Source organism: Tasmannia lanceolata, unplaced genomic scaffold (genome assembly GCF_043159265.1).
Source record: "Tasmannia lanceolata isolate RefF3 unplaced genomic scaffold, GAP_Taslan_0.1 ptg000012l, whole genome shotgun sequence".
Lineage (NCBI taxonomy): Eukaryota > Viridiplantae > Streptophyta > Magnoliopsida > Canellales > Winteraceae > Tasmannia > Tasmannia lanceolata.
Genome location: NW_027518689.1, coordinates 17,132,830 through 17,154,720, shown reverse-complemented (window position 1 = coordinate 17,154,720; position 21,891 = coordinate 17,132,830). Strand labels below are relative to the sequence as shown.

Below are 21,891 nucleotides of genomic sequence, written 5' to 3'. Positions count from 1 at the left end.
GGGACCACAGGAATCAGCGTGTCATTATCTATAAAATGTCGATATGTCATGGATCCATATCAAATCGTGTTATACGACATTCGAAATGATGATGAGCTAGGTATGGTGATGATGTTTTTTGAGAATAGCCTCTTTAATTCTATCAGCCTGTACATAACTAAAGAGTACAGAGTTGGAGAAATTATATCTGCACCCTTCCCCATGAAGAGGTAAAATATTAACTCAACTGGACTTTGGCATTCTTTAAAATCTCATACCATTAGAATATTATCTCATGTGGAAATTTTCATTGCTCAGAAATGTAGTTGATATAAATGAACATTATGAAGCTTCTACTCCAATCGAACCTACTTTGAGTCCCAAAAATAATTCTGTTCGTGCAGTGTTAGCAACACCTATTCCATCTGAAGCTCCCAGCAAACGAATACGACATGGCGAAGGACATACCAACCATAGGTACTATCCGTGTATGAAATTGTGATTCCATTGATGAAATTGTCATTCCATTATTGTTAGTCTAATGTTGATCGGGTCGGCAGATATTCAGTAGACTTGGATGAAGATTATGAGGATCCAATTTTTAATGAGACAGAGGAAGATACAACTGAACATAAGACCACTTCCATGTAATAAATTATAGAAATTATATTTAGTTGGGAGGTTATATTTTTGTCTCATTGAATTTCATTCTAACCTAGTCCTTACCATACAGGCACGATGCACAGTTGAGTAGGGATTTTCATCGTGATATGCATATTAATGATGCCATTTGCGAGGATGGTGATGAGGACTTTGATGAGGATGATGACAGCCAAGGTGTAGAGCAGGATGGTGTAGATGATCAGGATAGTGTACATAACATTATCGGAGCCAGGATGGTGTACATAACATTATCGGTGACCCGTTTGGTAATACGTATACAAGGGAGCCGATGGAAGTAGATGAAATGGTTGTGGATGAATTAAATGTGGGGAGAATAGGACTTGAGGAGTTGAAGGTGGGGGGAATCTTCCCGAATTTAAAAGTATTTAAGAACAAAGTTAGAGAGTATGCAATTGATAGGCGTTTTGTATTCGTCCCAGTAGACTCAAAACCTACAAAGTATGCTGTTAGATGCAAGAATGGAAGTTGTCCTTTCAGAATCAGTGGGACAAATTACCTGGATTGTGTTAGGGTGAACAGGTTTGTGCCAGAGCATACATGCTCAAGTACGAGGAGTGGTAATGATCATCCCCTTGCCACAGCATCTTGGGCAGCTGAAACTTCCCTAGGGTTATTTCCCCGTCCAGGAGACGTGACACCTAGTTTGATAAGAGCATACGTCAAGGATAAGTGGAGTATAACCTTAAGCTATACGAAGGCTTTCAATGCGAAGGTCATTCTACACGAAATTATGTGTGGAAATGCGGAGGCTTCTTACCGCATCCTTCCTGCATATGCTCAGGAGATGGAGAGATGTAATCCTGGCACCATTATGCGTGTATACCGAACCCGGCAGCTATGGGGTAGTGGAGATGACACATTTGGTCGTTTATTTTGGTCATTCGGCCCCAGCATCCGTGCGTTCAGTCGAACAGTTAGACCCCTGATACTAATTGATGGGACACATTTGCGAGGAAAATATAAAGGAATCTTATTGGCTGCAACAACTCTAGATGGTGATGGTGGATTATTTCCGTTAGCTTTTGCTGTGGTTGAGAACGAGAACTTTGACAGTTGGCTATGGTTTCTTCTTTTACTCCGCCAGAGGGTGATGCCAGTAGACAAAAACAACAATGAATTTACGATTTCCTCCGATCGGATGAAGGGTCTGCTTAGACCTGTTGCTGAAGCATTACCGGGATCATACCATAGCTACTGTATTCATCACCTCAATGCCAATTTGTTGAAGACCTTTAAGAGTAAAAAACTTTGTAAATTATTTTCGAGAGCGGCATATGCCTTAAGGGAGAGTGACCATAAGGAGGTGAGGGAACTCATAAAAGCAAAGAATGAAAAAGAAGAGAAATGGATATCTGAAATTCCTAAAGAAAATTGGGCTAATGTACATTTTAAAGGGGCCAGGTGGAATGTGCTCACCACTAATGCAGCAGAGTGCTTCAACAACGTATTGAAGGACGCAAGGGAGTTGCCGATTGTTGCTCTAGTCAATCACACTAGATGAAAAGTACAAGACTTCTTCCACTTTCGCCGGAAAGCTGGGGCTGCATGGAAAACGCATTTAACTCATAGAGCAGAAAAGTGGTTGGACAGATCATGTTCGTTTGGCAGTAAGTTTCTACCCCGCACGTGTAGTTTGAATGAATATGAAGTGCTCTCATCCACTCATATGGATAGTGTGGATTTAGAGAATAAAACATGTACGTGTGGTCTTTTCCAAGTGATGGGATTGCCGTGTGGGCATGCCATAGCAGCTATGGGATTAAATAAGCTTGACCGATATAAGTACTGCCAGGATTGGTTTTTGGCTTCAACATATCGGAATACGTATGAGGAGGTGATTCATCCAACTTTAGATCGAACACAATGGCCCGAGCCATCCCATGATTTACTAGTACTATTGCCATCGCGAGTAAGACGACAGCCCGGACGACCCAAAAAAGTACGAATAGAGAGAGGGCTGCAATTTGGACAACATCACAACTGCAAATCATGTGGGGAACCTGGACATAACAAAAGAACGTGTAAAAATCCTCCTCTCGTAAATCGTCAGTTAAATATGACTCTCATCGGTCCATCCGCACCTACACAGAACAGGTATGTTTCATTATTACGCACTCGATATGATTTTCATATTAAACCCATCAATTTATTGATTGTAGCAACTTTCTCTTGTAGGTCCGGAGTGTCCTTCGCACCTCCTTTCTTTACTTAGGGATGGAGTTGTTGGTTTTTCTGTACAAAGTGGCAATGATTTTGGGAACCTTGTTACTACACATGATACTTACTCGCATGGAAATTGTAAAAATTAAACGTTGTTGTAGCCACTAGTTGGCGGGAACTGTACATTTTTTGGATCCACAATTTTGGAACAACTGGTTGAACAATTTTGTTTGGAACCAGAATTTTAATTGCTATTAGATACACCATGTTCATATTGGAACAACTGTTTGAACACTTTTGTTTCGTTATTGCCATGTTTATCTTCACCTCTCTCACTCTCTAACTCTCTCTATCTCTCTATCTCTCTATCCTCTCTCTCTGTGTGTGTGTGTGTGTATAGAGAGAGGGCTGCAATAACTTCTGTTTCGTTATTGCCATGTTCCTACTGGGCATCATCGGGCTTCCGAAGGAAGCTTCGGACACCCGACTCGGACTTCCGAAGCTTCATCCGGACTCCCGATGGACTTCCAGTAGTTTTGGGTTGGTACTGTCCATCCATCGAGAGTCCGAATGAATCTTCAGAATTTCGAGTCGGAAGTCTGAAGATTCCTTCGGACTCCCGATGGATGTACAGTAATTTTGGGTTCCGAATGTGCATCATCGGGAGTCCGAATGAATCTTCGGACTCCCGAATCGGAATTCCGAAGCTTCATCCGGACTCCCGATGGACTTCCATTAGTTTTGGGTTCGTACTGGCCATCCATCGGGAGTCCGAATGAAGCTTTAGAATTCCGAGTCGGGAGTCCGAAGGTTCCTCCGAATTCCCGAAGGATGGCCAATAGTTTTGGGTTCCCCCTGGGCATCATTCGGGAGTCCGAATGAATCTTCGGAAGTCCGAGTTGGGAGTCCGAAGGTTCATCCGGACTCCCGAAAGATGGCCAGTAGTTTTGGGTTCCCCCTGGGCATCATTCGGGAGTCCGAATGAATCTTCGGAATTAAGTCGGGAGTCCGAAGCTTCATCCGGACTCCCGAAGGATGGCCAGTAGTTTTGGGTTCCCCCTGTGCATCATTCGAGAGTCCGAATGAATCTTCGGACTTCCGAATCAGAATTCTGAAGGTTAATTCGGACTCCCGATGGATGGCCAGTAGTTTTGAGTTCCCCCTGGGCATCAGTCGGGAGTCTGAATGAAACCTTCTGAATTCCGCTTCGGAAGTCCGACGATTCATTCGGGCTCCCGATGGATGCCCAGGTTTTGGGTTCTTACTTGTCAATATTCGGGGGTTCCCCTCTGGGCATCATTCGGGAGTCGGAATGAAAAGTTCAAAAATCCGTTTCGGAACTCGGAAGATTCAATTGGCGGCTCGGGGGTACACCATATGATTCGACTGTGATTTTAAGCCTGTTGCATAGATGGTGAGAATGAGGAGGCTATATGGGTGTTTCTCAATTACCAAGTCCTGGTAAACAATTCATTTGTTTCCCCACAAAATGTCTTCTTGTTAATACTGTGTAAAATGTGTTGTATAATGTTGGTTATATATAATTTTTCCAGCCATTTCCATTACAGAACTCACAAATTAAACCTGCAGACATCGATATGCATCGCTATGTATCAAGCACAAAATAAGCACAAAATAACTGAAACAACAATTACATTACAAATCATGCCCACGAAACAAAACAACAATTACATTATAAAGTTACAACATCACTTCCTCCCAAAAGTTAAATGGATACTTTCCCATACACCCCATTTAACATTTCAGAAAATAGAGAAGTTCGCATAGCCGTAATATCTTTCTGGGTGAAATCCAAACTAGCGTCACGGCTGAGGTATTCCATTCTTTCAAAACGAACAGCCCACAATCGTGGCTGCAAAACATGAAGAATATGCAACAATAAGAATTCATCATTTACGTAGGTTTCCCTAACTCAAGTAATTGGAAGTTACATCACCCGTTATTTTGTATGGGTCGAACAACCACTTCATCAATGGAGAATGCACTTATATCAATGTCTTTCACCCTTTTGAACCATTGAACAAGGTAATCAACCAACAAATCAATAATTTAGTACGTTATGCAGTAGTCAGCATAAATTAATATTTGGCCTACGAAACAAGTTTAGGGTAGTACTCACAAGGGGTTGTACCCTTCTACGATCCGTGCGAGCGACTAGAGAGTCGTAAAGAGCGAAGGTATACTGACCCATATCCAAGAGTAGAAGAACCCAATGAACCAAATCTACTTTTCTTAGCTCTTTAAGTGGGATATTCTCTAGACGCTTTACGAATCGGGAACATGCTTCGGGATTTTCACATCTATCGGATATTATAAGTTGCTGCAACCACGAAAACAAATGTTAGAATTGTCGGCAGCTTCAAATACACAAATCATTACTTGTAAGTCACTTTAATCTCACAGCTAGATGGGTAGTAAGGTAAATGCATGCTCCCTTTTGTTCTTTTCGCAAACATTCGTCCCGCAAGTTCAAGTAGTCGGTATATACATTAACGATCTACAAAACAGACCATTGGTCAACGAGAAGGAACTTAATAAGAAATGTGCGCTCACTCTTTACGTTACGCAATAAACCATATCTAACAAATAACATAAAATCTTACCGGAGATGATAACCACCCTCTACGATCGCTTAGTAGAAGCAAGTCTTCTTTACACATGTAGTACCCATCACTTTCAATTACTTTGTCACTGCAAATCCAGTAAAAAGTCATCTCCCTCTATGGACCTTAGCTCAGATCATTTTACTGAAACAACCTATCTATGAATTTAATCGGACAAGATAGAGTTCCAAAAAATAAAACGGGCTTTCCAACACAATCTAAGTTATAAGGAATTTACTAAGGTTGTAGCGCTGCTAATGCATCCACCTTGCTCGCTGCAGGCCCGGTGACTTTGCCAAGAGCATCCTTGAATTTCCACTGGCCTATGTAATATGGTGATCTCATTGCTCTACTAGGTCTTGTTCGCCTTTGACGTTGCTTTACATTCTTTTCAATGCTCCATTGTTTACTCTTCATTTCGGGAGTGTCAAGCAAGATAGCAACTATATTAGCTGCAGCCTCCCAGTCATCCTCTATAATTTGACTATTAATATAGATCTGGTCTATTGGATGAACAACCACATCTTTCCCAACATCATACCCAAACTCTACAATATCCATCGTCTTCGGATCTTCTACTAATCTACCCTCCCAACGTCCCTTATCACTCCCTATCCCAACGTCCCCATCTTTCTTTTCAATATGTCCAGTTTTATCCACTTGTTCATCTTCATTTGTTTGCTTCTTCTTTGTTCGAGCATCTTTCTTTTTATCCTTCACTACCTTCTCCTCCTCACCCGATAACTGTACACCTTTCTTCTTCAATGAATCTGTCCCTTTCAACTGACTTTTTAGCTCCCTCACGTCACGTTCAAGTTTCACTATCCTCTCCAACAAAGAACTATGAGATGCAGATTCCTCTACTTCTTTCAGAAGTCCCTCTCTTACTTTCATCCCTCTCCTTCTTCGTTCTCTCCCCTTACATACCACAATTGGCCCGATCGCATCCCCCACTGTAGGCACAATTGCCCCAATCGAATCCCCCACTGAATCCTCTACAACACCAACAACGTCGTCCTGAACCTGGGCGAGCAGTAGGGCTTCCTCCCTCACCATAGCTTCAACCATCAGAACCACCTGAAATAAATGTCATATTTTTTTATTATAAATATGAATGTAAGAAAACAACACGCAAGACATACATACAACGACCAATTAACATTAATCTCTCACCTCTGTTGCTTTCACCATCCCATCACCAACACGGTCAATCAACTTTCTATGCTCCGTCTTCTTGGTATCCTCACCGATCCACTTAAATAGACGTGGATAAGCATCAGGGTAATCAGGTACCCAGAACGTGGTATGCTCAAATAGCCATACCTGAAATCACGCTACATTATTTACGCACTCCTATAATTTAGAAACAAGTAACTCTAAGGCATGAATGGAAAATTACCTGTAAAATGATAGAGCAACCCAATATATGCCCCTTCCCACCAAGTGCAGTATGTAAATTTAAGGACATGACCAAGAATTCATGAACGAGATAAGCCCACGCAACATCTTCTATAGTCCCCAAATCAATATAAGGGAACAGGCAAGAACATGCCTTGTGATCCCTCTGTGCGAACAAGACAGTACTGCAGAATAACAAGATCACATGTTTCACTGTCAACTTTATCGACTCTTCTTCATTTGAATCCATTTCCGCATGAATAACATTTATGACTTCTTTGAAGGTGGCTGTTGGAAGCTGTAGACACCCCATTTTGACCGGACCCAGGTCCGCTGTGTTTGTGTGAAGCCCCATCCAATCACCAAGCTAGGATCCCAAATTGCATCACAAGTTAGGTTAGGGTCTCACCAAGGCCCCCACTAAATTTCATCAAAATCCGACCCGATTTGTCAAATAAGACGAGCGTCGCAGTAAAGTGTAATGCAATCGTGAAGGGGGGTGAAACATCTGAAAGGGGGTTGTCGGCAGGAAAAAGGAACCAAAATATATCATTTGTATTTAAAAGGGGGTTGAAATAGCCCCTTTTTGTCGCGGCCGGTTCGTGCGCTTAGCACATTTTGTGCGCCCATCAGTATTGTAGTGCCAATATCAACGGCTCCCTTTTCATATAAAAGATCGAAAAATTAGAAAGGAAAAAAAAATTTTCATTTTGTTTTTCCTTCACAGAGAAATTCGAGAGAGAGTGAGAGAGAGAAAACCCAAATCTCCCAAGCCTTAACCCTATACCTTTCTTCTCCGATCTAATTTCATTTTTTTCCGGGGAGATCCGACCGGATTCCCGTCAATCCATCATCAAAACCTATTCCTGGTCATATTCTTATGGTCATTGCTCAGATTTGACCGATTATCACCTCCATCTCTAACATCTCATCTGCTTGTTCTATTTTTGTTTTTGTTTGTATTCTTGAAATCCAAAACCAGAAAGAGTGTTAACAGAGAGAGAGAGGGAGCGAGAGATTTTCTTTTCTTTTCTCCCTCCGATCGTCTTCTCCGATCAGATCTGTTAGATTCCGGTCGATCTCCGGTGACAAGTTGCTTTTCCTTTCTCTTTGATAGATCTTGATCATTATCTCCCTCATCAATCTTTGTTTTCTTTCTTAGTTTTCTTTTATTCACCTTCTGTTGTTCCATCTCACCCAAACCCTAGATCTCTTCGATCCTTATCTTCTCTGGCTAGATCTGTCATCTCTTTTGCTGAAAATCCTAGATCCATATTTTTCAAATCTCAGATCTGAAAGATTTTCCACTTGGTTTTGAAAAATCTATACTCGAACCTTATTTTCATGCTCGGCAGAGATATTAGCTCTAGATCGGGTGCCATTTCGGAAGAAGAAGAAGAAAGGATTAGTAGATAACGGAGGCTAAAAGAAAGCAAGCGGGAGGAAATTTTAGATTTCAGGTTTTTCATATTCATTTTCTTTTTAATTCCAAAATAGCTTCAATCATCTTTACCTCTGCTTATTGCTTGCCATCGATCATCTGTGATTTCATTTATTTTCTATTTTCATTTTATTGATCTTATGGAATTGCTTGAGATTCTTTTGAGTGTATATATATTTATTTTTATCAGGTGGTCGTTCATAGTTACACCAAATGCTGGTTACTGGCCGTTATGTTTAATTGAATGAATCGTAATTCTAATAAAAAAATTGAGAAAAATTATATGATTCATTCAATGGTTGAAAATTACAGATTATTTAAATAGCATTATCGATTCTTACAGCCTAATCCTGGTTATGCTGAATGTCAACAAGGATGTTAACATAGTTATGCTGTGTTAGTTTTGCTATCAATGAATACAATTGTTACTTTTCTCATTAGACTTTGATCATGTGTGTGTCATATCTTAAATCGCCAGTATATCTTGTGTAGTTTGTGTCAGAAATTCATTTACTGGTATGAAACTATAGTTCGTTGGAAAGGATTTTGGTACTTCTTTTATAAAAAAATTGCATTTTGCATTTCGAATGCATATTTGATAATATATATAGCTCTATTCCAATCCTCAGCTGTTAAGAGGAGATTTGAATGAGCATGGAAGCAATGGTTGTTTAATTTTCAGGTCCATATTATGGCTCAATTATCATAGGGTGTTTCTTTTGGTCATTTGAATAATGATGGTTTTAAATATCATTTGATGGCACAAGTTACAGCAGGTTCCATGAAATAGTATGAATGAATTGGGAGTTGAATTTTTTGTTGAGCAAGGAAGGTCTATTATGATTGGATTATCCAATAAGGTGATTACATTAGTTTAATCAAAAGAGCTGACACTATTGTGAGATATGTGCCTATTGTGTTCTAATTGCTCAGCAATACAAAATCATGATTCAACTCCTGATTTGGTCCTATATTTCTGCATAATTCAGCCCCGCTGTTTAGCATAATATCTGTCTATGTTTAAATACAGTGCATGCACAACAATCTGTCTCTGTTTATCACAGATTCATGTACACAGATCTGCCTATGTTTAGCAAAGTTCATGCACAAAAATCTGTCTTTGTTTAGCACAGGTTCATGTACACAAATCTGCCTATGTTTAGCATAGTACATGCACAAAAATCTGCCTATGTTTAGCATAATACATGCACAAAAATCTGTCTCTGTTTAGCACAGATTCATGCACATAAATCTGTCTTTGTTTAGCATAGTTCATGCACACAAATCTGTCCCTGATATAGTCTCAAATTTCAACACAATACAGCCACTGATTTGGCCACGAATTCCTGCACAATTCGGCTCAGGTTTTGGTCTCAGTTTTGCCCTGTTTTGGCACAGATTTATCTCATTTGTTTGCACCATGGATCAGCCCCTGTTTTGTATGGCTTAAGTAATTGATTCGACCCTTGTTTTGTGTGGTTTGAATACATGTCTATTTGATTTCTTGTCAATAGATGAATAGTTGTGAATGTGGTTGAGCATATACAGGTATGTGTATGTGAGAGTGTCTATATGTATCAAATGTGTGTTGATGTGTGTATGAAAAAACCTGTATATGTGGATGTGCATAAGTGCGGTCACATATATGTCTGTATGTCTAAGAGTGTGACTTGTATAACAAATGACATATTAAGACTTGTACAAAATCCTTGATAATGATGTGGCTTATTAAGCTGAATTTAAGCATAAAACTTGGGAAACTTCTTCGGCCTTTGAAATTGCATAGATATGATTCCATATTTGAATGAATTGTTCTTTGTTAGCATAAAGTGCAATCATGATTCAATACTATCTACTCATTGTCTTGTATGCTCATAATTATAGCCCTGTTTCTACCTTATACACTCATTTCTGCCTTATATACTCATGCATTCTGATATTATAATCTTTCATAATTGTAGCATAGTTGCTGCCCTGTAGACTTTGTGCACTTTAATTTGGCTCTTGGCAGCCACTCTTTCAATTTGAATATGTGCAGCCCGTATTTTATTTTCTCATTTAGAAACACTCTTTCACTTAAAGTAATGTAGTCAGGAAGTCTACACAGAGTGTAGGAAAAAGAAGAATTTAAGCCTCAAATTTGATTCGGGTTTCTAATATGTCTAATTTCACAAGCTTTGTTTCTTTTATATAAATAAGAATTTGAATTGCTTGCAATATGTTAGTTGGCATCTCAAGATATAATCAGTGACACTAGATTTGCATGTGCTAAAATTTATGGCATTTGTAGAGGATAATAGTGTTAATTGAAAATATCCTGTGTTTTATTAATAGAAATTTCATCTATTGTTGAAGGTGATGTGTAGTTGAACAATCCAATTCTTTATAGAGAGACTAATATTATCTCGTTAGAAGAGCCCATCTTTAGGGGACTGTCTTAGTCCATATGGCACTCCCCTCTTTATTCTAGTCGACTTTCTAAGTTTTTTTTTTAGATATCCTTAGATGTAATCTTTCTCCCATTGCAGGGGCAATGATGGCAATAGTCGGAGCCTCCCCTTTAGAGAGATAATTTGTGTCTCTATAGAGCAAGCCCAGCCTCAGGGGACTTGCTTAGTCCAAGTAGTGTCCCCCTCTCTATTTAGTGGACTTCTCTAGTCTTTTAGAAACCATTAGATGATAGTTTCTCTTCATCATTTATGAGACCATTGTGGTCTTATTAGCGAGTTCCATCATAGGAGACACGCTTTGTCTCGTTAGGCAGCTCTCCTCTGGGAGCAAGCCTCATTGCTTAGAGCCCGCCTTCTCCCATTGGAGGCATACAGTGCCTCATTTATAGAACCTCTCCGATTTGTCTCTCTTTTGAGCTAAAAGACATGCTATGTCTTATTTGTTCCCCTTTATAGAGTGTTAGAGAGTCTTTGACTCATTTATCCTTTTTAGTGGTAGTATTAGAGAGTCTTTGAATCATTCCTCCTTTAAGTTGTAGTATTAGAGAGCCTTTGGCTCATTCGTCCGTTGGATGGCATTGTTAGAGAGTCTTTGATTCGTTCGTCCTTTGATAGCAGTATTAGAGAGTCTTTGACTCATTTCCCCCTTTTTTATAGTTGCTTTTAGGAGCTTCTCCTTAGTGTTGTCGTCACTCTTGTTTGTTAGGGACTAGCACAGTCTCATTAGAGCTTTACCTTTTGCGATCTTAGATCATTCTCTCGTCTTTTGCGTTAGTTTGCCTTGTTTAGGGGTTTCCCCTATTTGCCCTAGGGTTTTGCATTGTATATTCCCTTAGGTCTTTAACCAAAAGGGTGAAAACTCTTTAAAACTTCAAAAACATTGGAAAAGTTTTAAAATCTAAAAAACATTGAATATTTTAAAACTCAAAAACAATAGAAATTTGAAATTCAAAAACATTTGAAAACTTTAAAAATATCAAAAACATTTGAAAAGCATTAAAACCGTTAAATCATTTGAAGTGTAACGTTTTAATTAGGAGAGTTCGTTTCGAACTACGTTGGCTTGATCCTCTTCCACGAGGTACGTAGTGCAGCTTGGGATTTACATCCCAAGTCCAGCCAAACTTTTTTGTAAATAATATTTTAAACCTTCTTCAAAAACCTTTAAAACCCTGTTTTCAAAAGATCTTCTTCTAGAGTTACGAGTTTCTCCTAGATAGAGAGTTTTAGAGTTAGGATTTTCTTTTGATAGGTTGTTTGATTGTTTGGTTGTTGTGTGCTTGTTCTAGAGTTAGGGGTCTGTCCTAGAGTTATAGGAGCGCCTTCGTCCGGTCAGTCGGCGATCCACATCGCCGAGTGATAACTAGAGTAGGATACGCTAGTCCACCCTTGGTTTTCTTTAGAAAATACAGCCTAGTTACACATTGGTTGTAGGAATCACCTGCATTAGCTTAGGGCTAATCTGCATTTAGTTAGGGCATATAGGGTGTCCTAAAATCCACAATTCACTGGAATTTAAATAATCGTACAAGAAACTTTAATAATTAGTCCGGTCTTTTAGATCGAGTCTAGGATAGAGGGCTAGGTGTCTTAGGCATCATAGCTTAGAATAGGCGCGAAGAACTACGTTGCCTTGATTCTCGTGGAGGCAGGGATACGTAGGCTTCTTTAGATGAATACCAGACCATCCGAGGACTCGGGCTAATCATTTAGAGTCTTAGGATTTGTTGTCTAGTTATTGTATGTTTTGATGTGTTTTCTTACTTTCTTGTACTGATCCTATACCTTCAGCTATAGCTTGCATGTGTTTGCACATCAGAACTTAGACACCCATTAGGCATGTCACTCATAACCTAGCTATGCTTAGGTGACACATCTTTCATTTTATTTTATGTGTGTTTATTATTTGTATTCTCAGGAAATGCATGCTTAGGTAGACGACTCCTGAGGATTGTTCCCATTTCACATGATTTTTACCCAAACTTCTCTGGAGTTTATGAAAATGGCATAAGAGACCAAGTGCTTGCACTCGGACGAATTGGGTGCTCTTTAGACCTTTCTCATTCGTAATCAGGCACGAGCCCATATATATTTCTGGTTATACATTGCACAGAGGATTTGATTTTAGGGTTCCATGGCATATCCATGGATGGCGACTCTGAGTTTATTTTAGGTATGTCTCTGTTTCGAGCCTTGGCTCCGGATCAAAACATATCTCTTTCTTTTTATATCGCCACTCGTGCTATGCTATGAGGGTGGCATCCGTTTCGAGAGTTCCTTGGTAGAGCTCTCCTTCACGTGTGGATGATCCAGAGGATGTTAGGGACCCGTTCCCTCACTCGTCCTCGGATCGGGGTCCACAGGTTGGCGACTCTGCTGGGGACTTCTTGAAACGTTGCCTAACTCTATAAAAATGCCATTTTTACTAACTTTGGAGAAATTTGAGTTAAAATCATTTCAAATGGGAATTCTATCGTTAGAATACCAGATAGGTGCGTAATTAAAACAAGGGATTCACACACTGCACATCATGCATTATCATATTTTTTATTTCTTTTATTGTTTTTCATTATTTTTCATTATTGGCTCCACGGGATAAATTCAATTCGTGCCCGACTGGGATGTCATTACCCTGATGGTACTGTTGAATCTATTTTCAAGCTATGCGCCAGCGCTGCAGCCGTAAACACTCGGTGCACTTGTGTTTACAGCAGCCGATGAGCAATGAAGCATACTATGTATAACACTCGGTGCACTTGTGTTATACATATTAAGTATAGTTCATACGCATAGTACCCGATAGATTGAGTCCGGAGCCCTACTTTCTTTTATATATTATGTATATACTTACTGACTTAGTGAAATCCAACTAGGAAGTACACGTGTTTATATAAGTATATTACATTCATATAAGGGTCGAACATGTGTTGCTCATACATGTGAAGCTTAGATTTACGAGCTTTCTCTCATTTGTAGACTAGAGTAGCTCATTTTATATGGCTACAGCGGTCCTAGCACACTCATTAGTCAGTTTTGAGTTGAGACTTCCTTGACTCAGGTAGATTAGAATTAGGGCTGGTGCCCCTGGTTAGGATTTGTGTGTATGTGTATATGCCTATATATACTAATTATATATATTAAGGTCATCCTCTTAGTTAGAGTTCCTTATTCAATTCAATTGGTTATATCCATTCGTTATTCAGATCTGATCTAGTCAGTGGCTTTTGATCACCATTACCTTGGCCAGATTTAGTCCTTGATCTGTTGATTATAGGGTTTGACCCGTTGTTGTATGTTCTCACCTTAGGTCAGTCCTTCAGTTGATCACCTTTCTCTGGTAACCATTATTCGTATACCTTTGATGGAGCTAGGGGGATCCCCGATGTGTCTCGTTTGACCGCCGATGTGTCTCGTTTGACCCCCGAGTTATATTTGAGAAATCTTGAATGATTTTACAAATTTTGAAAAAGCTGCTATTTTTAGAAACTCATGGGGCTTCCACATTTTCATCATCTTATGGATATTTCAATCATTTCTCATATGTCCAAAACCATCTGGAGGGTACGGCAGAAGGATTAGGAGTAATTTCGTAAAATTTAGAAAACCTGCTAAATTTAGATCTCTCAAGATTTTCTCTTAGTCTTGCACTTCGGGGGTATTTTAGACATTTCCAATATATCATATTTGGTCCCTAAGTTGTGTCTAAGAAATCTTGAGTCCGTTCATAAATTTTCGAAAATCTGCTATTTTTGAAATTTCTCAGGGTTTTCCCTAGTCTCGCCAAATTCTAGCACCTCGAGGTAATTTTGTCTTTTCCTGTGTAATTCTTTTGATCCCTGAATTATGTGTGAGAGATTATGAATGATTTCCTGAATTTTGGAAAACCTACTAAATTTAGCATTTCTCAGGGGTTTCGCTTGACTTGAAAATTTTATGTGTCAAGGGCATTTTGGGTATTTTCAGGGGGTACCAAATGATCCTGTTTGATATTGCTCATCAAAAGGACCCAACTTTAAAAGTTTCTATTTTTGAAGTTTGATCACAAAGACTTTTCATTTTTAACTTTTTCCTTTAAGGGTGAACCAATTTAAGGTTATTTTGGTCACATTTGGATGTGTAATTGTCAAATAGGGGCATTTTGGTCCGAAAAATTATTTTCCCAAAAAAGATGGTTCGATCATGTATGAGGGATGCACCATAAATGTCAAATGGGTTGGGTTCATATATAGAATGTTGAATTTAGAAAGATTTTATTGAATTTTTACGAAAAAACCCGAAACCCGTGTGAAATGGCCAATTGGGCTAAAGCCCGCAAAGATGGAGCTCATGTGGGTTCACCTATATGGGTCGACCACCATGGTGGACGCCCCACATGGCTGACACACATGAGTTGAGCACCCAACCTTGATGATGTCACAATGGTGACATCGTATTTGTTAAAAGAAAAATAAAAAGAATAAAAAAAGAAAAGAAGGAAAGAAGGAAAAGATGAATGATTGCTTAAAAAAGAGTTTCTTCCAAAGAAGCAATGTAGAATAAAGAATAGCATGTCTTGATTGACAAGAAATTAATATTGGAATCAAATCCAATTTGGGAACAAGAAAGAAAGAAAGCAAGAGGGGAAAATTAGAAACAAGTCAAAAAGAGAGCTCTCACATTGGAAACTACTATTTCTCTCTTAACCCTAGTTTTTTTGTTTAAAAATCAAAGCAAACAATCATAAAAAAGATTGAAAAAAATCTAAATTCGTCATTTTTCTCTCTCCTCCCAAGAAAAAAAAAACTTCTTCTCTCTTGAAGTGTGCTCAAGGGTTCTTCACAAAAGGGATTCTTGAAATCCCTTTTCTTCTTCAACAAATCATACATCAAGGATATTTGGGGTGTTTTTTGGGTCATCTTCATCATATAAAAGGGTGCGACAAAGCGTATACCTCGGATCTACGCACCCTAGAGACAAGGAGCGCGATCAACGGTAGGATTTTTATCTTTGTAATATCAAAAGTAGAAAAGCATGCTAGAGTTTTACTTTTGATAAATCAAATCAATGAAGTTTTTCTTGAAATTCTAGTATGTTATAATATAGATTATAATCTTTCAAAATTCAACATTTCACCAAAAAATTAAATTTTCTCCATTTAATAATGATTTTCTTTCGTTTTTTATTCAATATGGATTTAAATCGGATAATCAAAGCATGTGTTAGAAAACGTGGGTTTCTTTAAAAACTGATATTTTTTGGGATTTCTATAAAATAAAATACTACTGGAAACTTAATTTCCAATCGCGGTTTGACTGTTTTAATTTTCATTCTATTTTTCAAACAATAACCCCGAAAGGGGTTATTTCTTGATGAACGAATCCAAAAGTATATCAAAATTTGTCCAAAATTTTTGAAATCTTGTTTCCAAACTAATGTTTCGATTTACAGACTACCCAAAAAGTTTCGGAATTTTTTGAATTTATTTAATCCAGTTTTAAATTATTTTCAATTTCGGCCATTTTTAATAAATATCAAAATATTTTAAAAATTGATGAAACTCTCTAGAATTAATTTTCAATAATAAATTGAATTTCTCATGAAATTCTTTTTTTGAAAAAATGTTTTTTATTTATTTTCTAATAGCTTTTTCGTTTTACATGCCATAATTCTTTTTCGTATTAAATTAGTAAATTTTTGAAATTTTTCTTTACAAACCAGTAACTTAGGTTACTGAAATGTTAGATAAAAATTTTCAATTGGTTTTGCAAAGTTTTAATATGGTTTTGTAATTTATTTTAATAAATGGGTTTCAATTTCTAGGAAACAAATTCTCCTTTTCTATTTAAAAATCGATTTTATGGAGGAGATTTAATTTTTAAGTTTTGAAATTTTGATAGAAAATTTTATAATCTATTATATATCTACTGAAATTTTTTATTTGATTTTATGATACTATTAGGAATGCTATTTAAGTAATTCTTTGGTTTCATCCGATTTTTGTGTGAATTTCAATTGGCATCAAATCATAATAAAAGTTCATGAAAGTCATACAGTAGTCTAATCTCATGATTATCTTTATTCTGTGAAAGTTTGGATTAATTTAAAATTGATATACTACAAGTTACTGTGTTAATCTATAATCTGATTTAAATTTTGAAAAATCAGAAATTGTTATCAAATCCTAATGATAATTCATGAAATTTTTCTAATAAACCACAATCATCCATATCTTGTTATTCGAAAAGTTTCAGCTAATTTGGGGTTTGATTGCTTAGGTTTTCTGTGTAATCTTAGCAATCTGGTCTTAATGTTAATAAATCATAATTTAATAGCAAATCAACACAAAAGTCAGTAAAAACCTCAAACAAATCTTAACTTTACATCATGAATTAATCCCTAACTTGTTTGAAACAGAAACATTAGGGTTCGTAGATCTTCATTGTAAATTCGCTATACCGCGATAGTCTAACTGCCGAGATCGCAACTATAATCGTATACTAATTGCGATTAACCCTGCATAATTGGAGTGCATAAATTATAGTATGATATTGGCTTCGAGGTCTACTGTCCATGAAAATCCTGAGAAATATGCCAGGCAATAAGATACTAAATTTACGTGCTAAATTATACAAGGTTGAGAGCACGATTCCCTTCTATGGTTGCGATTCGAGGCCGAAACCTGCGAACCATAGAGCCTTTGGTATTCCTTAGATGTTTAGGAATCGAAAATCCTCAAAAATAAAAAATTATTAAGTTCAACAAATCGAATTAACTCGATCCGTGTCTTAGGAGCCGTTGGATTACGGTCTTCTATCGTAGGAACCTTTAGGGCCCCTTAGGAACACTTACGTCATGTTGTATTCTAGGTTTTAGGGTGTCATAAAGTTAGGGAGTTCAGCCTCATCACGACCAATTGCTATTATTAGCAATTGAGTCATAGATCTAGTTACACTACTTATCCCTTTTCCCATAGGACAAGCCTAGTTACCTAGGATGTAGGTTAACCTACATTAGTCTAAAGGACAACTTGCCCTTAGATAGGATCATATAGCAGATCGTCCTAGGATATTAAAAGCTTCAACTTGAATTAAATAACTTCTCTTAAAACTGTTGAAACAGTCAATCCAGTCTAGATCGGTGTCTTAGATGAGTTAGGCATAAGTAGCTTAGTTCAGGTGCACCGAACTACGTCGACTCTGATCCCAGTGAGGCTTGGGTACGTAGGCAGCTTGGATGCTTGATGGCATACTAATCACGAGTCGGCCCCACACACAAATGGTGGCGTTTTGTATATTAGTCTTTTTTATAAATTATTAATTAAAATATGTAGAATTTTCCTCAAATTAGCATTTTAGGAGAACTTTCACTTAGATTGAATTCAAACCAATTAAGAAAATCAAGATACACATTTAGGAATTACATTGATATTAGATCTTAGGATGCATGTCACATAGTTTGCACATTAATATAGAGTTAAATGAGCCATTTAAAAGAAATTCAAAAGAGTTAACTTTTGGAATTGAAGACCGATTATCGGGCAGGAATGGTGCATGTGGTGGTAACTCACCATACCTTCTATTCTTGTAACCAGGTAACGAGTCTAGATTTCTGGTCAATTATAGGTCTTAGATCCCTCATCTAGGTGGCGACTCTGTCACTCTCTTTTGCGTGGAATTCGGATTGCCTTAGTGATCCTAAGTTCACGAAAAAGATGAATTAAATCATACCTTGCTAGGCTGGGCGGCTTACCCCTGCCCTTATGGGTACTGGGTTGCACGTTTGTTGGCACCATATGGCTTGGTTGCTGCCTGCTTGGTTGGGTAATTAAAATCAATAATAAAAAGCACACGCCATTCGCGTGGGTACGAGAGACCAAGAGAGAGCGTGGCGGCTCGCGTCGTCACACCTCTCGCGGGATCGGGTCTTACAGTTTGGCGACTCTGCTGGGGACCACCTAACTTCATTAAAACTTCAAACGATAACTCATTTGAATTTAATTTAACTGGCTCATAAAAAACTCTATCTTATATCTTATACTTGTTAGATTAGTTTGTATGTTTTATTTTCTCATCACATTTTACTCAAATTTAATCTAACAAAACCTGAAGGCATCATAGATTGCGCAAACTTATTGCACACACTTACATCACTTGCATCGAAACCCTTGCATCTCACATGCACATACGTCCTATTTTAGGAATCCGGAGTGTTATCTAGCATGGTTGACTGGGATTTCATCACCTGGTGCCTCTGTGCTAGAGAAGCATTCCACCCTTAGCCTAGTACCTTTATGGTGCGTAAACGGATCTCTTGTTCACGTACTGATACGCCGGACACTGGTACAATATATTGAGCACGGATTCGCGCTAAGGGAACTCTTGGCCTTACCCCTAGATTACCCCACACATGCATATAGTATACGAACACACGTGCATCACGTGTGTGAGCTTAGATTAGGATATCTTATCTAATGGTGTCTAGATTAGGCAGTAGTCCATCTTCCAATGGCTGCGATTGGTCCTTAGGTACACAAACAAAGTCAAGAGTCGAGATTCTTTCTCCACTCCGCTAGATCAGGATTATGATTGATGCCTTCAGATAGCACTTGTTAAAATGTAAGAAGATTAAAAAACCTTCCCTTTGGGATTAGGATATAAATCCCATCATTCCAAAGATTTCATAGGATAGCTTCCTCTCGATCTATCTCTCAGATCTATCTTGCATGATCTTGCTAAATCATATGATTATGATATCCTGATTTCTCTCTCTCAATGGTCTAGTCATGCTTGTGTCATTATAGGTCGTGTGACCTATCGCTTAGGCTTTTCCTAGGGCAGTTCATACATCTGGGATGTAGTTTACATATTCAGATTGTTTAGCCTAGATCATCTTTCTCTTAAGATCATTGCATCCCTAGCTTAAGGTCAATTCCTTCTTACTCTAGGGGGAACCTTTTTCAAGATCCTCTTCTAAATTCCTTCAGAGTTCATTCCGATAATCCTTAAACCAGAGGCATCCCCATGTGCTATTATGTCATCATTGTTATGTTTATTTGTTTTGAGGAACCATCATTTTATCTCCCATTCCTTAACTAGTCGTATCAAAATTATCATATCAATCATAGAAAAGAAAAATTTTCTGAATGTCAAGCTTACATCTCGTGATTATTGTTTCTATGTCAGGATTGGTCATTACTGAGAATCTTGGAAAATTTCTTGGGTTTGAACTTATTCTGGATTAAGTGAGAAAATTTAACTCCCCATTTGTGTTGAAAGTCTCTCTATCCACTTTTTCCTACCTATGGCAGATTCTATGGAAAATTTTCAACTCTTTCATGTCACAGAAACCCTAGCTTTCCTTGTCCAACAGATGAAAGAACTTAAGGAAGAGAATCAATACATTAAGGCTCAGCTGGATGAGAAACTTGGCCCTGCCTCTATTGCTTCTAAGGACAAAAATCATAGCCTCTATGATGCATTGAAATCGTCTCAAAATGATGCGTTCATAAAGATGGAGAAATTCTTCATGAACCCCTCTCTGCAGACAGCCATGGTAGTTGGCGAAGTCAGTCAAGTAAAGAATTAGATACATTATATGTCCACCCATTGTTGTCAATGTCAAAGTTCTGAGCACTTCATCAACATGGATATTATGACTGAAGATGTCACTGCCCAAGGCAGTATTGCCCAAAATTGCGAAAAACCTCTTGAGACTCTAGTCTGTAAGGAAGAGAAGCCAGCTTCAAAACAAAGCAGAAAATTCAGTGATTTGCCTATCCCACGATCTGGTATCCTGAAAGGGTTTAAGGAAAGGGAAAAGGGGATTAACTGGTCACAGGAGCCTATGGTAATCGAATATGATCAACCAAGACCTCCACCTCAGCAAAAGCCCGATAGGCAATTCGCCCCCCTCCTGGTTCCCCCATCTGTTATATTGCAACAAGGGTTGGCTTCAGGCGATATCTATTTACCTTGCATTAGGGATCCTCCAAATCCACTCCCCAGGACGTGGAAGGCAGATGAACACTGCGACTTTCACCGAAGATCAGGGCACACCACTGATCAGTGTATAACTTTGAGACATGTGATCTAAAAATTGATTGATGAGCGCCAGCTATCATTCCAGCAAACGCCAAATGTTGTGTGGAACCATGCCGCACCATCGCCAGATAAGGCTTAGATACATCGAAGTTTGAGAAGCTCAGGTCTAGTTGCAGTAGAACAGGAAGAATTCAAAATTGAAAGTATCAGCCATGATGATGATTCAGAACGAACCAGCCTTCGCCGAGGCTTCAACACCAGACAGTCGCAACTGTTAGAGTCTTAGTCCGTTTGCTATTTTTATTGAGTCTAGTCATTTTGTTTTGTCTTCTGAAGTTTGAATAAATTTTTATTTCGGTCATATCAGTTAAGTTACTGTCAGTGCTTTGTCCAAGCGAGTCCTTTTCTGATAATGTAAATCTTGAGCTTGTTCAGGATGAGTCCAATAATGATATAATTTCTTTCCATTCAATAAATCTTGCTTCTTCATACATTCTAGTGTGTTTGCTTTTAACTTTCATAACAATAAAAATAAGACTCCCGTCTCGAATGAGGAAAGAAATGCCGATGAAACTTCCCTTAGTTTGTAGCATATGCGCAAACAAGAGGAGCGTCGAGCTTGGCCTCTTAAAGATAAAACTGAAGTGATAAACATTGGCACTGAAACTTTGATTCAGTGAATGCCGATTAAAAGTACATTACCCTCTGAAGAGTGTGAAGAATTGATAAACATATTTCAAGAATAAGAAGATTGTCTAGAAATGATACAACCGATACCAGGGGCAAGACATAGATAGAAAGCTCAAGAAAATGAAGAAAGTGAGAGACATATGCTATACAAGGGGCATATAGTGGAAACAACTTTCATATTTCCAATCAATGACCTTGGTTCTCAAATTCATAACATGAAGCCAACAAATTCAAGATAAGAAGTTCAAGAGCAAGCATTGAAAAGTGATCATCAAATATCAAGAGTTACAAATCCATAGATGGAGGATGTCAAAGAACAAGTTTCGCTCTATGAAAGTCGAAAGCACATATTAGAATCTTGAAAGAAGAAGATCCATAATCTCTTACCTGAAAATGCCGTCAAACTCCGAAAAAAGAAAGAAAGAAATAATAATAAAGAGAACTCA

At 38.2% G+C, this 21,891-nt stretch overlaps 2 protein-coding genes across 2 annotated transcripts; one reads left to right on the top strand and one right to left on the bottom strand.

The window, feature by feature from the left end:
• Positions 1-946: 946 nt before the first annotated feature.
• On the top strand, positions 947-2,972 carry LOC143888580 (uncharacterized). Its single transcript, XM_077393024.1, has 2 exons — positions 947-1,966; positions 2,823-2,972. Exons 1-2 carry the CDS (start codon positions 947-949, stop codon positions 2,970-2,972), a joined length of 1,170 nt encoding a protein of 389 aa, XP_077249139.1.
• A 1,577-nt stretch (positions 2,973-4,549) lies between these two features.
• Positions 4,550-7,105, bottom strand: LOC143888578 (uncharacterized). The gene is made up of 6 exons (XM_077393023.1): positions 6,621-7,105; positions 5,686-6,524; positions 5,448-5,535; positions 5,246-5,341; positions 4,976-5,164; positions 4,550-4,696 (listed from the first exon to the last, which is right to left on the bottom strand). Exons 1-6 carry the CDS (start codon positions 6,636-6,638, stop codon positions 4,550-4,552), a joined length of 1,377 nt encoding a protein of 458 aa, XP_077249138.1. The 5' UTR covers positions 6,639-7,105.
• Positions 7,106-21,891: the final 14,786 nt, after the last annotated feature.

What these genes read in the sequence shown, in the direction of transcription:
- LOC143888578 (XM_077393023.1), bottom strand. An exon ending in GAGGGTGGTTATCATCTCCG is followed by an intron (nt 5,342 to 5,447) that starts GTAAGATTTTAT and finishes TCTGTTTTGTAG; the next exon opens with ATCGTTAATGTATATACCGA. An exon ending in CTCGCACGGATCGTAGAAGG is followed by an intron (nt 4,697 to 4,975) that starts GTACAACCCCTT and finishes CATGTTTTGCAG; the next exon opens with CCACGATTGTGGGCTGTTCG.
- LOC143888580 (XM_077393024.1), top strand. Translation starts at nt 947, where the DNA reads ATGGTTGTGGATGAATTAAATGTGGGGAGAATAGGACTTGAGGAGTTG. An exon ending in GGGAGAGTGACCATAAGGAG is followed by an intron (nt 1,967 to 2,822) that starts GTGAGGGAACTC and finishes TATTGATTGTAG; the next exon opens with CAACTTTCTCTTGTAGGTCC.